Raw genomic sequence first — 13,578 nt, forward strand, 5'->3', positions numbered from 1 at the left:
GACCGGCGAGAAGTCATAGGTCCCTAACGCAGGAAACTCTGAGGGCGCCGAGGGTCAGAGTGCGCCCAGCAGAAGAAGGGGCAAGATCGATGCAGATTTGCGCTGTCCACGAGCCAGACACGTGGATAACGCCTTACCAACGTTATTTAGCGGATGGTGTGCTTCCAGTTGACTCAACTGAGGCCAGAAAAATAAAGAAGAGCTCCAGCAAGTTTACCCTTATTGACGGCGAGCTGTACAGGTTTGGATTCACGCACCCCCTTCTTGTATGTATACACGGAGAGATGTGCACGAGGATTATGGCTGAGCTCCATGAGGGAATTTGCGGGAGCCACATTGGAGGTCAATCGCTGGCGACAAGGGACTATCCGTGCAGGCTATTACTGGCCCACGATGAGAGAAGATTGCAAGAGATACGCCCAGCGTTGCAAGCAATGCCAGCAGCACGCCGATTGGCACAAGGCACCCCCAGAAGAGCTGAAGTCGATTTACAGCCCCTGGCCGTTCCATACTTGGGGAATTGACATTCTGGGACCCTTCCCATTGGCGATCAGGCAGATGAAGTACTTGGTGGTGGCGATTGAATACTTCACCAAGTGGATCGAAGCGGAGCCAGTGGCCTAGATCACCGCACACAAGATCGAGAGCTTTGTATGGAAGAACATAGTGTGCCGGTTTGGTGTGCCTAAACGCCTGGTGTCAGACAATGGGACTCAGTTTGCAAGCCACCTCTTGAAAAAGCTGTGCGAAGAGGTGGGGATACAACAGGTGTTTGCATCCGTCGAGCACCCACAAACGAATGGTCAAGTGGAGTCTGCCAATCGGGTGTTGCTGAGAGGTCTAAAGAGAAGATTAGAGAAAGCTAAGGGATCGTGGGCTGAAGAGGTACCCCGCATAGTTTGGGCATACCATACCACTGAGCAGTCAGGAACCCACGAGACCCCCTTTAGTTTGGTTTATGGATGTGATGCGATGATTCCAGTCGAAATCCAGGAAAGCTCGCCGAGATTCCAGAACTTCGTGGCGGAAGATTCAAATGAAGAAAGAAGAATGAATCTGGATTTGCTGGATGAGGTCAGGGAGGAGGCGAGAGTGAAAGTCGAAGCAGTAAAGAGAAGATTTGAGCGAAGGTACAACTCTAAGGTAACGCCAAGGCAGTTTAGAAGCGGCGATCTGGTGATGAGGAAGGCCCATCAGTATGAGATGCAGAACAAGTTATCGCCCAAGTGGATGGGACTGTTCAGAATAACCGAGGCGCTCGGGAATGGCGCCTACCGCTTGGAGACGTTAGAAGGAGGGGCGATTCCTCGCACTTGGAACGCCACACATCTCAAGTCGTATTACAGTTAAAGCCTTGTAAGTAAAGACGAATATGAAGAGATTTGAATAGTTTCTGTTAAAACAATTTCAAGGGGGCACTCTTTTTTCCCTAAGGAGGGTTTTTAATGAGGCCACCCAATAAAGAAGAGTTTTTCAAAGTTTAAAGCTTCTATGTTTGCATGCTTATGGCTTTGAGAGTTTTAGGAAAAAGGCCTTATTACTCGTATGTGATCTAGGGCAACAGTAAAATCGTATTGCATGCTCTCAGTTAAAAGTTTTAAAGTCCCCATCGTTTTTCGGCGATCGGCGGCATCAGTTAAAAGTTTTAAAGACCTCGTCGTCTTTCGGCGATCGGAGGCACCAACAATGATTAAAGACCTCAACGCCCTCGCGCGTCTTGAGGCGAGAAAGAGATAAAGTCCTCCTCGTCTTTGTGCGAGTGCAAACGAGAACAGGTTAAAAGACCTCTTTGCACCAGCAGATAGAAGCAAGATTAAAAGTCCTCAGTGCATCCAGGAGGGGTGGAGATGTACACCCTGGGCAAGTTGAGGCACCAGATAAAGTCCTTCTCACCTTAGAGTGAGTTCAGGCAAGATAAAGTCCTTCTCACCTTAGAGTGAGTTCAGGCAAGATAAAGTCCTTCTCACCTTAGAGTGAGTTCAGGCAAGATAAAGTCCTTCTCACCTTAGAGTGAGTTCAGGCAAGAAAAAGCCTTTCTCACCGAGTGAGTCCAGGCAAAATGAGCTGAAAGGTCAGGGGTGTTTGTGACCTTAAATGGTGGGAAGGGAAGGAAAACGCCTTTCCCCCTTTAAGTGAAACATCAATGTTGAACCAGTAAGACCAGATCATTGTTCTGAAACTCAGGGAGGTAGAGAAGGATCCGAAAGGCGCCTCTATCCCCAGATGAGGGAACAATGATTAAGTCAGGAAAAGAAGAAAGGTAACATCACCAGAACCTTATGGCGTGAAAGTTGAGACAGTGAAGGGGTTGTGTGGCGAGTACCAGATCAGAAGAGTTCCAGGCGATGACAGAAGTAGGGGGGATTTCACTTGGCAGATCAGGTAAACTGTATTTTAATACTAGTTTGAGTCAAAACCTGCTGCCTAGTAAGTGATTTTATGTTAAGGTTTGTTGCCTTAAGTTCACAAGTTTTATTGAACGTCATCGCCGAAGAATTGATAGTTGCTCAAGTTTACTTTGAGTTAACAGTTTGTCAAGTTTGTTATAAGGTTAAACAACTTGCTCGAGTTAAAAGCGGTACATGGAGGGTCAAGTTCAAGTATTGCTGAGTTCACGCAGTTGAGCAAGTTTTGCCAAACAAGGTATCACCTCTGACGATCGATGTCCTCTATGCGCTTAGCGCTAGAGCGATAGAGAAGCAAAGTGAAGTACGAAGAACGATGATTGATGAGTTGTTGGTGGGTACGCTGCTTGAAGAACGATGACTGATTAGTCTTGCCTTGTCGGAGGAAGCTTTTCCAAACAAATTCCTACAACAACAAGCTAGCAGACAGGTTATGCCTTGTCAGTCATCCAGTACAAAGCAGTGCACAAGAACTGTTAAGGACGAAGCTAAGGGAGTTGTTAGTCGTGATCAAAGTAGAGGCCAAGATCAAAGAAGGCAGATCGCGCTAAGCCTAAGCTGGTTAACAGTTAGTCGTGTGCAAAGAGAAAGACAAAGCTTAAGAAAATGCGAAGAGAAAGATATGCGTCTGAAACTAGTATATATTAAGCGACAAAGTTTATACAAGTTCAAGTACAACAAATTGTGCGGAAGTGTAAATTACAAAAAAAAAGAGAGAAAGAGCTCAAGGAGGAGGGATGAGTTTTCCATCTACCACTTCGTGATAAATGCTGAACTGGGAGAGGTCCAAATCCGGGAGAATGCATTTGACCTGCTCGAGTGCCAGCTCGAACCCATCAGCAAGGGCTTTAGCGCCCACGCCCATAAGGTCAGCATTCTCCACTTCGAGCTTTTGCTTGGAGGCCTCCGCAGCATTCTTCTCGGTGGTAAGGGAAGCAATGGAAGAAGCAGCTTCTTCCAATTGCCCCTTTGCCTCAGACAGCTTGCTCACCGCCTCCTCAAGCTTCTTCTCCCCAGTAGTGGTCGTTTCTCTGGCAGACTCGAGATCCCCCGCCAGTTGTGAGTTCAGTTGGCGTAGGGAGGAGGTCTCGGCCTCCAGGTGGATCACCTTGCTCCGCAGTTGCACCACCTCGCAGTCCAGAGAGTTGACGGCTTGCCCCATCAAGATCTCAGTCTTGATGGTCTCTTGGACCTGCGCTAGGTACTCTCCCCTGGCTTTTTCCACCATACCCCTCATCAGCTCAACGAACCCTTGGGCAGCCTCAAAGTCACTTTGCAGTGACTCCTTGTCATGCTCAAGCTCCTTGATCCTTTTCTCCAGGATTAGCTGCTTGCGGTGCTGGGTGGAAAACTCCAGGGAAAGCACTATCTGCTTAGCCAGGTGCATGTCCACCTCCTCTCCGTTCCACTCGACAAGCTCCCAACTGCGAATGAGCTGTCGGACCAAGGCAATGACTCGGCTGAAGTTCTCATTGCTTGCTCCAAAGCCGCTTGGTCGAGAGCTGGCCCCGCCGCCTTCAGCGGTAGCGGCGGAGGTTGGCGGTGGTGGTGGCGTCACGAGAGGTCCCGGGAGATCCCCCGAGCGAGCAGAATCGCCCCTAGCAGGTGGAGTGGATTGAGCAAGTGGTTGGCCTGCTGGGGAAGGAGATGGTGATCGAGGAGCTGGGGATGGCAGTTGTTGAGGAGAGGGAAAGCATGTTGGCACTGGGGCAGGTTGAATAGAAAGAGGCGAGGGCGAACCTTCCTCTATCTCCACTACCTCAATCTCCCCAGGCTGAAGAGATGAAGCCCCCCCAACCGCTGGAAGTTTCCTCTTGCGGTGTACGAGAGGAGAGCCAGAGCTCTCCTCTTCGGTTGAGGGAGCAGGAGCTGCAGCAGCAGATGAAGGAAAGGCCTTCGTCAGCTTTCTTCTCTTCCTTCCTGGCTCAGGGCCTTCAGATGGCGCGACCGAGAGAGGAGGAGCGGCGATAGGATCGGTGGTGGAAGAAGAGGAGCCGGTCCCTTTGGCCCCTTTGAGTCTGGCAAGCTCCAGCAAAGCTTTCCTCCTTTCCTTCTCTGACATCGTATCTACATCGAAGGGAAAAAGAAGAGTTAGATGGCATAGTTATGCAAGTGAGTCAAGATGTATGCAAGCATGCATGAGAATGTGCAAGTATCCTAAGAGGTGAAAGAAGAAGAGCCTACCTATGTATTTTTTCAAAGACAACACGTCAAACTCATGTTTGATGAGAAGAGCAGAGTTGTACTTGGCCCCCAGGAACAACCCACATAGCTCGCGCTCGTAGGGGGCCATGGCTTCGAGACCCCGGGGTTTCTTGAACTCAACCCCAGGAACCCAGTAGAGGGGGTACCCCTCGAGCAATGTTGGACTTCGTGGGGTGGCAGATATCATGTAGAACCTGCCTTTCCAATCTTTGAAGGATTGCTGATACAGGCCCAAGAGCACCCGTCCAGCAACCCCATTCAGACTAACCCAGGACCTGTCCCCAGGGTTCTTCGCCTCGAAGAAGTAGAGAAACACATCCACGGAGGCGTTAAGCCCGAAGTAATTGCAGAGAATCTCAAATGCCCGGATGAAAGCCCAGGCATTTGGATGGAGTTGGCAGGGTGCGACGTTCAGCTCCATCATCAGCTCCTTCTCGAAAAAGGTGAAGGGCAGGCGCAACTTCAACCTCTTGAAGATGGCGGAGTAGACGAAGGTGAAGGGCACCCCATTGGTGGCCCTGTCATCCGCACAGATGGGCATCCCTCGAGGAGGAATGCGTATGCCGATATTAAAATCGTTTTCCCTGTCGACGGCGCAAGAAGGCTCATCTGGGTCGTTGCTCAGAAGGGATGTGAGGTGACCCTGCGGTAGTAGGGTGGAGGTTTCGGCCAGCAATGCCAAGGGAGCCCAGTCGTAGACCCTGGCGTTGTCATGGTAGGAGGTTGCATCGGGTGGTGGCGGCGCCGGTGCACTTGCTGAAGGCTGTGCACCAGAAGACGAAGCGACGATTCGAGCGGTTTGTTTTAAGCGAGCCATTGCGAGATAACTGCAATGGAGAAAAATGAAGGGTCAGAGGAATGGAAGAAGAAGAAATGATGAATGGTTCGGTGAAAAACAGAGGAAGGGAAGAAGAAAGAAATGTCCAGGCGAAAAAGAGGAAGAGGGAGAAGCAGAAAGCAGAGTGAGGGGCGCAAAAACCCTAGCGCGGGTCGAGAAGAGGAAAAATAGAGAAGATGAATGCATGATAATGAAAGGGACGAATGCAATCGGTGAAAAGAGCCTAAATAGACCAAGGAAGAAGAAAAACCATACCTTTGAGTGATCGCGAAAGGTTGGGAGGTAGAAGGCTTGAAGGAAGATGGGCGCGCAGAGAGGGAGTTCGAAGTGAGCCTGAGAGTGTTGAAGAAGATGATGAAACAGTGAAAATGCGCGCCTATTTGAATAAGGGAAGCGCTAGCAGCACTCCACGCTTGCCGTTGATGCGGCCACGTGTTGCAAGATTAAGAAAGGAAGTTGTAACGTTAAAGGGCAACACGTGAGGTAGCACGTGATGCGGCCCCACTTGCCACGTGGACCGAGAGCGCGACCACTTAGTCTCTTCGCTGAGAACGAGTTCACAGCTCGAGACTAGGGGGCTTCTGATCCGGTCGGTCATCGGTAGTCGATGACGTCAGCAGCAGATAACCACGTGGACCACTCGCAGGGTGACACGTGGATCAGGTGGCAGAGAAATCAGGGAGGAGAATACCCGGTATGGTTATCGATGGTCAATAACCGAGTGGCCACCGACAGATCAGTTCCAAGATAAACGGGCGACACGTGGATCAGGTGGCAGAATAGTCATGGAGGAGATTCCCCGGTGTGGAGATCGGTGGTCAGTAACCGAGTGGCCACCGACAGATCAGTTCCAAGATAAACACCCGGGGGAGAACGCGAGAAGCATAAGAGCACCGATCAGTCATCGGGTGCATGGTCATCGGGGTTTCGTGCTACACGCAGTTAAATTGGGACTGAGATTACCAGCGAGAGCGTTACGCATGGACCTCGCATGATCATACCTCAGAGAAAGAAGAGCTCCTCGTCGGTATAGTCGTGCACGAGAGTGTCCTGAGGGAGTCAGTAAACCGGTCAGTGATTGGTTACTCTCTCAACCCATTACGTGCATGGCATCGTGAAGGGGAAATCGTGTATGCAGAGAGCAATGCTTGGTGAGTGTGCCTAGTCCAGCCACACCTGGCGTTCTCCTGGGAATGTGCGATTTCACCCAGATGGAAGAAACGCGCTAAGTTACTCCGCAAGGGAATAACTTAGGCGCACAAAGAGATGCGCTAGAGCCCTTCGGGTGGTGGCAAGTGAACGGTTAGATGCGAGTTGCATGCCTCCACGTGTCACTGTCTGAGAGGGGCGCGATCCAGATAAAGGTGCACTCCGTGTCGTGAAAGGTACAGACAGAAAACCCAGACACCCACGACCCTGACTGTGGTACGTTTTCGTACAAAAGCATAACAGAATTCTGACACACGCAGAGGACAGCGTAGCAGAATTCTGTTAGGCACAGACACAGAGGGGGATAAAAAGAGAATAAGAGAGAAATACACACACACTGTTTTTTACACACATGATTTTCTAGTGATTCTGTGATCTAACTTGAGCGTCAGAGTGCAAACGGCCGCTAGAGGCGCCGTCGGTGTGTTTGCAGGTTGTGTTCGGAGTTCCCAAGGAGGAGGTTCTAAGAGTGTTCTTGCAGATAGCACAGTTGCCAGAGGCGGGTCAAGCAGGCGACAAGGCAATTCCTCCACGCTCGAGTTGTCGGCAGGATCAAATGGAAATGAGAATTTTATTGATAGATAGTAACAAAGATGCAAGTTGTAGACACGTCGGAGAAGGATGTCCGAGGCGCTTGTGCCTAAATTAGGGTCGGTCAAAATTTGAGATGCGCGGGCTTGGTTTGGAAGAGGGGACATGTAGTATAAGCCTGTGTATTGTTTACCCAAGCCAATCATCCTTCCCGTAGCCAAGTCCGGCAAGAAGCAACCATGTGAAAAAGAATGACACAACAATTTAGTTATCTTACTAACGGACATGAGATTTAAATTAAAAGAAGGAACGCAAAGAACATATTTGAGAGTGATGTTGTCATTAAATTTAATCATACCTGTAGATGAGATGGTCGCAATTAAGCCTATGGGAAAATTAACATTTGGAATAAATGATCATGAATGTGTGAAAAATTGTGAATAAGATGCAATGGGATCGGTTGCTCCACTATAAAAAATCCATGGTTTCGTAAAAGTAGATTTAATAGACGAGTTATGAGCAAAATGTTTTCGGGTGTGTCAGTAATGTACTTCACCAATTAGGCAGAATTTGAAAAATTTCGATTGGGATGCGCCAAAGAATCAACTCGTATTCCAATTCTAACAAATAACCGAATTTCGACCACCTTCTCCAATGTTCATCCGAATTCGTGCAGCGATTTGCTCCTCGTGTATTTTCCATTGTAGAATTTCAACGAATCAGCTTAAACAATTAGTTTCGAATCGGATTCTAGATCAAAATGAAAGAGCAAATCAAGAACAAATTCGCAAAAAAGTCGTGCGAAATAAAGTAACGAATCAAAAAATAGAAAAAAAAACAACTAAAATCGAAGCAAAAACAAAAAAACCAAATAAGAACAAGCGAGAGTATGCGTCCTCGGCACAATGTCGTTCTCAACTGCACCGGGAAGACTCTACTGTTTGAATTAAAGGCTTTAAACTAGAGAGGGGTGAATTTTTTAATGAAAGATTTTCGAAAATACTGGACAAGAATGAAGATTAATGCAGAATCATAGAAAAAGCAATCAAATCGGTCAAAAAACAAAACTATTTTAAATTGATTCCAGAAAATCAATTGGTTGTTTATGCGAATCAACCAATTGTTTTTGTTAGTAGTTTACAAAAACACAGTTCACACACAATGTTTATACTGGTTCACTCTTAACTTGAGCTACATCCAGTCCCAAGAAACCCTTGGGTATTTCACTAGGTAATCAACCACAGATTACACAACACAAACACCAAAGAGGTGATCTTGAACCCTTCAAGAACACTCACCCTCTTTGAATCACAAAAACTACAAGTCAGAACACCCTCTAACTGTAGCACCAATTCCTTACAACTTTACAACTATTAATTGAAAATACAAGTAAGAATAGGAAAGATCACACCTGATACAAAAATTATTACAACAGTTCCTATTCCACTCTTAACTAATGCAAAGCCTTAAGCAATCTTGCAATCTTTAAAAACTATTAATCTTTTGGTAATCTGATCTCTCTTTATTTCAGAGATGTAAAACCAGATATATAGCCTCAAAAGTAGCCGTTTTAGACTTTCAATCAGGGGCCAAAACATATTTGAAATATGAAAAACAAATTTAACAGACTTAACCAGTTTTGTGAAGATTTTTAAAAAATAATCCATTGAAAGCACGATTCAACCGATTGAATTGACCTTGACTGTGAGGTCAGCCAATTTTAGCTTTTTCAAATCCTTTCCAAAACCACTAAGTGTAAAACAACCGATTGAAATGAAAAATAACAAGTTATTTTCACTTACTTTGAAAAGCACTTTCTTTTGAAAGAACTTGATTGATTCAGTTTTGGATTAAGCTAAGAGTGGATTGACAAAATCTAATCTACCTTGAACCCATGCCTACAAGCAACAACGCAGTCTTCAAGCAATCTTCATGGATTTGGAGACATCAAAACTTTAAGTTCAATAATCTCCCCCTATTTGATGAAGACAAATCCCTGGCTTGCTTGGGATGTTCTGTTTGAATTTGACAATACCTGCAAAACATAAAATGTGCATATACCAGAGGTAATCATTCCCAAATATCATTAGCACCACAGAACCAGTTTTCACTTAGTGATTCCCATAAGAAAAATCAGTAAAATCAGTGTGAAAACTAGTGAAAGCAAGGTGGAAATAAGAGTTTATGTAGCAGTTTTTAATCAAAATAAAGCAGCATATAAACCAAGTTTTAAAGCTGAATTTAAGCACATTACAAACCACATACTTTTTCCCCTATTTGCACAAATAGGCTCAAAGGAGGGATAAAAAAAAGCATTAAGATAGAGTTTGTAAGTCAAGAATTCCTAACTCGTTTCTTAAAAAGAAGAACCTGTCCTTTGGAAAAGGTTTAGTGAAAAAGTCAGTTGGTTGCCTTTCAGTTGCAATGAACTTCACCTCACAATCTCCATGGCTCGCATGATCCCTTATGAAATGGTGTTGCTTTTTTCTAGAGTGTTGAACCTGATTTTTTATGAGATTAATGGCACTTGTGTTGTCACAGAGCAGAGGTACTTTTCTAACTTTCAACTCAAAGTCTTCTAGTTGTTGTTTGATCCACAAAATCTGAGCATAGCAGCTTCCTGCAACGATGTATTCTGCTTCAGTAGTTGAGAGTGCTACACAAGCTTGCTTCTTGTTATGCCAAGATATAAGGCTTGAGCTAAGACGATGACAAGTTCCACTTGTGCTTTTTCTGTCCAGTTTGCATCCTACAAAATCAGAATCAGAGTATCCAACTAAATGTATAGGAGAGTGAGAGGGATACCACAACCCAACAATGGTTGTGCCTTTTAGATACTTCAAAATTCTTTTGGCAGCTTTAAGGTGTGATTCTTTTGGACTTAACTGGAATCTAGCACAGGGGCACACTGCAAACATAATGTCTGGCCTGCTGGCTGTATTTGGCTTGATCTACTGGTGTTCCAGCAACATCAGTGTAGTTGCCTCTTTACACTTCTCCATTTCAAACCTTTTGATGATCTCTTTGCAATACTTGGATTGACTTATAAAGATGTCATCCTTAGATTGCTTGACCTGTAGTCCCAAGAAGAAGGATAACTCTCCCATCATTGACATTTCGAATTCTCCCTGCATAGATACCACAAATTCTTTACACAAGCTTGTTAGAATATATGGCCTTAAACGAGAGGGGGGGGGGTGAAATGTTTAAGAGAGGTTTTTGAAATCTTTTTAAAGTTTAACAAAATTCTTTGTATGAATCCAGAATAGAAATCAGGTTAGCCAAGAACAAAAGCAATAAAACAACAAAGCAACAGAAAAACAATCGGTTGTTTCTGCGAAACAATCGATTGTTTATACTAGTAAAACTTAAAACACAATTTAAATGAGTTTGAAGGTAAGAGAGAGTTACACCAACAGTTTATACTGGTTCACTCTTAAGCTAAGAGCTACATCCGGTCCCCAGAAAACCACTAGGTAATCCACTAAGTAATCAAACCAGATTACAACACAAAAACCACCAAAGTAGTGACCTTGAACCCTTCAAGAAACACACCCCCTTTTGCAAAACACACACCAAGAGTATTGATCTTGACCACCTCAAGAGCACACAACACTCCTTGGCAACACAACACCAGAAATACAGTAGATTGAGAAGGGATTACACTTGTTTACAGAACAATTTGAAATCAATACAATTGCAATCCTATTCCACTCTCTTAGAAAACCCAAAGCTTGATGTGAATGTTCAAATCTTGAAATCAACTTTTTCACAACTGAAAAACTCAAATCTGTTTCTCTTGTTTGTTTGAAAACATAAACAAACCATTTATATTTTCCAAAGATTAGTCAAAGCAATTAATGAAGGAGCGTATTCAGTTTGAAATCATTGAGAGCACATTCAACCACCCAAACAGAATTTTGTTAGTATTTTCAAAGAAACAATCGGTTGAAACCACGAAACAACCGATTGTTTGGTTTGGCAGTTAAGTCAACCAAACTTAAACAATTTTCAACCTTTTCAAAACCTCCTAAGAGTAAAACAACCGATTGATTCGACAAAACAACAAGTTGTTTTTCACTTAGTTGTAAAAACACTTTATTTCAAAAAGGATTTAAAACACATTAGCTTTAGATTCAACAAAGGAGTGGATTACAAATTAAACTACCCAGATCCCACCCAAACACAACAGCAACACCAGCCTTTCATCAAACACATAGGATTTGGATTTTTCAAAGCACTTGATCACTCTTGATCAACAATCTCCCCCTACTTGATGAAGACAAATCCCTGGTTGCTTATGTTGGTCTTTGTTTGAATCTGAAGCAACACCTGCAAAACAAAACTTATGCAAACCAGAGCATCTTTAATAGCAGGTTAGATTGGCACATTAACTAGTTTTCTGCATAAACCTTAGAGCAGAAAAATCAGCCAAAAGAAAACAAGTTAAAAACATTAGTAGTAGCAGCAGAATTTAAACAACATTCAAACATATCAAAGTTTGGCAACACAAAACCAAATATTCTCCCCCTATTTGTCTTCACAAATAGACTTTAGGAAGACATAAAACAAAGATTTAACAGAAAAGTTCAGAATAAGGAAATACAAAGATAGAAAACAACAAAGCCTTGATAGTCAAGCTTAACAATTGGTTGTTTCGACAGATCAACCAATTGTTTTTCTTCATTCTTCCTTTCCAAACTGCAGCTCGAAAATTTGATTCTGAACAACTTCAATCTGTTCATCAAGCGTTTGAAATCTTGTATCCATGCTTTGGAATCTATTATCAAAGTTCTGAAAGTTTGAAACATAAAGATCATGAAGATTCCTTTGATTTTCCGCAAAGCCGTCTAGCTTATTCACCATGTAGCTCTCAAAGGAAGTCATTGAAGGAGTCCCATCTCCTTGATGTCCAACACTTGTTCCAACACCAAAACCAGTTGTAGGTTGTTCTGCATCTGGAAACTCCATATCAGCACCTTCAGCATCCTCTTGATCTTCTTCACCATGTTCAGCATGAATGCCACTTGAGGAACCACCTTGTCCATCATCCTTACTCACCCATTTTCCATTGATTTTGGTAAAACCCATCTTGCTTAATTATCCATTGTTCACTTCAAATGTTGACTTCACCAACTCAGATGTTTCACCCTCAAGATTCACTTCTAAATAGTGTAAGAATTTAGAAATCAAGATAGCATAAGGGTAATGATAATCACTTAACCTTATAGACTTTTTTCATATGCTCCTTGATGATATGAATCCAATTAATCTTGATTTTGTTCATTATGCAGTAGATGTAGACAAGATCTTCCTCAGTTAGAACATAATGGTTGCTTCCTCTTGGTGTTAGAATCCAAGTGACAAAGAGAGCCAACAACCTTTCATCTAATTTCAACCCTCCAACCGAACAAGTTCTTACTTGTGCATGTGGATTCTTCAAACAACTTTTGTAATATTGAATCTTGTTGAAGTCTTCCACCACACCAATGTTCCCTTTGTTGATTCTCAACCCAGCATACTTTAGGCCAACCACAACAGCCCACACCTCATGAGTGATCTCCATATCCACTCTCTTTACATGAGAAACAAGATTGTTACCTTCAAATTTAAAGTTGGTGTAGAAAACCCGAATAAGATGCGGATAGATGTTTCCTTTCATCTCCAAGAACCTCTTCAACAACTGTTCTTTGAGAAGCCTCCTCACATTGTCCAGCTTTTGGCTTTTCAACCAGTCAAAAGAGACAACTTTTGGGTTGTTTATCACTTTTCTACTTGTTTCAAAGCGATATTTCTCAATCAATTCATTGTCACCTAAAAACTAGCCCTCAAGACGTCCTCCTGATCTCACAGCCCTGGTTTTAATTCTTTTTGATGTAGGAGGAGTAGAATCCATGAAAAAAGAATGAGAAAGAGGCAGACACACAAGGAGAGAAAGAGATGTAGCAAGAGATGAGCCAATGGGTTGTTTTTGTGAAGGAAAACATTTGCAGAGGGTTTTATAGCAAAACATAATCCCTCTTTGAACCTTTGGTTGAAGTGGGTTTCAGTCTTCAAGGAAGAAATCTGGTCCAGCTTTTGCACAGAAAAAACGTCAACATAGAGCATAAAAACACATGGTCAGGCCATGTGACTTTGACTAGACATAAAGGCACTTGAATTTCCAAGATATGGAATATATTCCTTTATGACAAGATGTAACTTCCTTCAGAACCAAATCAGGCTTTCATGACTGCTTTATTGACTTAAAGACTCTTTAAGATATGAATCTGCAAAAGATAGAATGCATAAAGAAATTAAATCTATTTATGCAGTGCTGTCAGAGAAGAAACAATCGGTTGTTTCGAGAAAACAATCGGTTGTTTTTCTGCAGCAACAACAGTGTTTTTA

The 13,578-nt window shown here is 43.7% G+C and overlaps 1 protein-coding gene across 1 annotated transcript; it reads right to left on the bottom strand.

Annotated features, from left to right (window-relative positions):
* Window positions 1-9,135: 9,135 nt before the first annotated feature.
* On the bottom strand, window positions 9,136-10,106 carry LOC137817581 (secreted RxLR effector protein 161-like). Its single transcript, XM_068620860.1, has 2 exons — window positions 9,559-10,106; window positions 9,136-9,223 (listed from the first exon to the last, which is right to left on the bottom strand). Exons 1-2 carry the CDS (start codon window positions 10,104-10,106, stop codon window positions 9,136-9,138), a joined length of 636 nt encoding a protein of 211 aa, XP_068476961.1.
* Between the last annotated feature and the right edge of the window lie 3,472 nt (window positions 10,107-13,578).

The sequence above is a fragment of the Phaseolus vulgaris genome, unplaced genomic scaffold (genome assembly GCF_000499845.2).
Source record: "Phaseolus vulgaris cultivar G19833 unplaced genomic scaffold, P. vulgaris v2.0 scaffold_187, whole genome shotgun sequence".
In the NCBI taxonomy this organism is placed as follows: Eukaryota; Viridiplantae; Streptophyta; class Magnoliopsida; order Fabales; family Fabaceae; genus Phaseolus; species Phaseolus vulgaris.

Coding starts and splice junctions, on each gene's coding strand:
- LOC137817581 (XM_068620860.1), bottom strand. CDS start 10,106: ATGTTTGCAGTGTGCCCCTGTGCTAGATTCCAGTTAAGTCCAAAAGAA. Junction 9,224..9,558: donor AAACCTTTTCCAAAGGACAG/GTTCTTCTTTTT, acceptor TATGTTTTGCAG/GTATTGTCAAATTCAAACAG.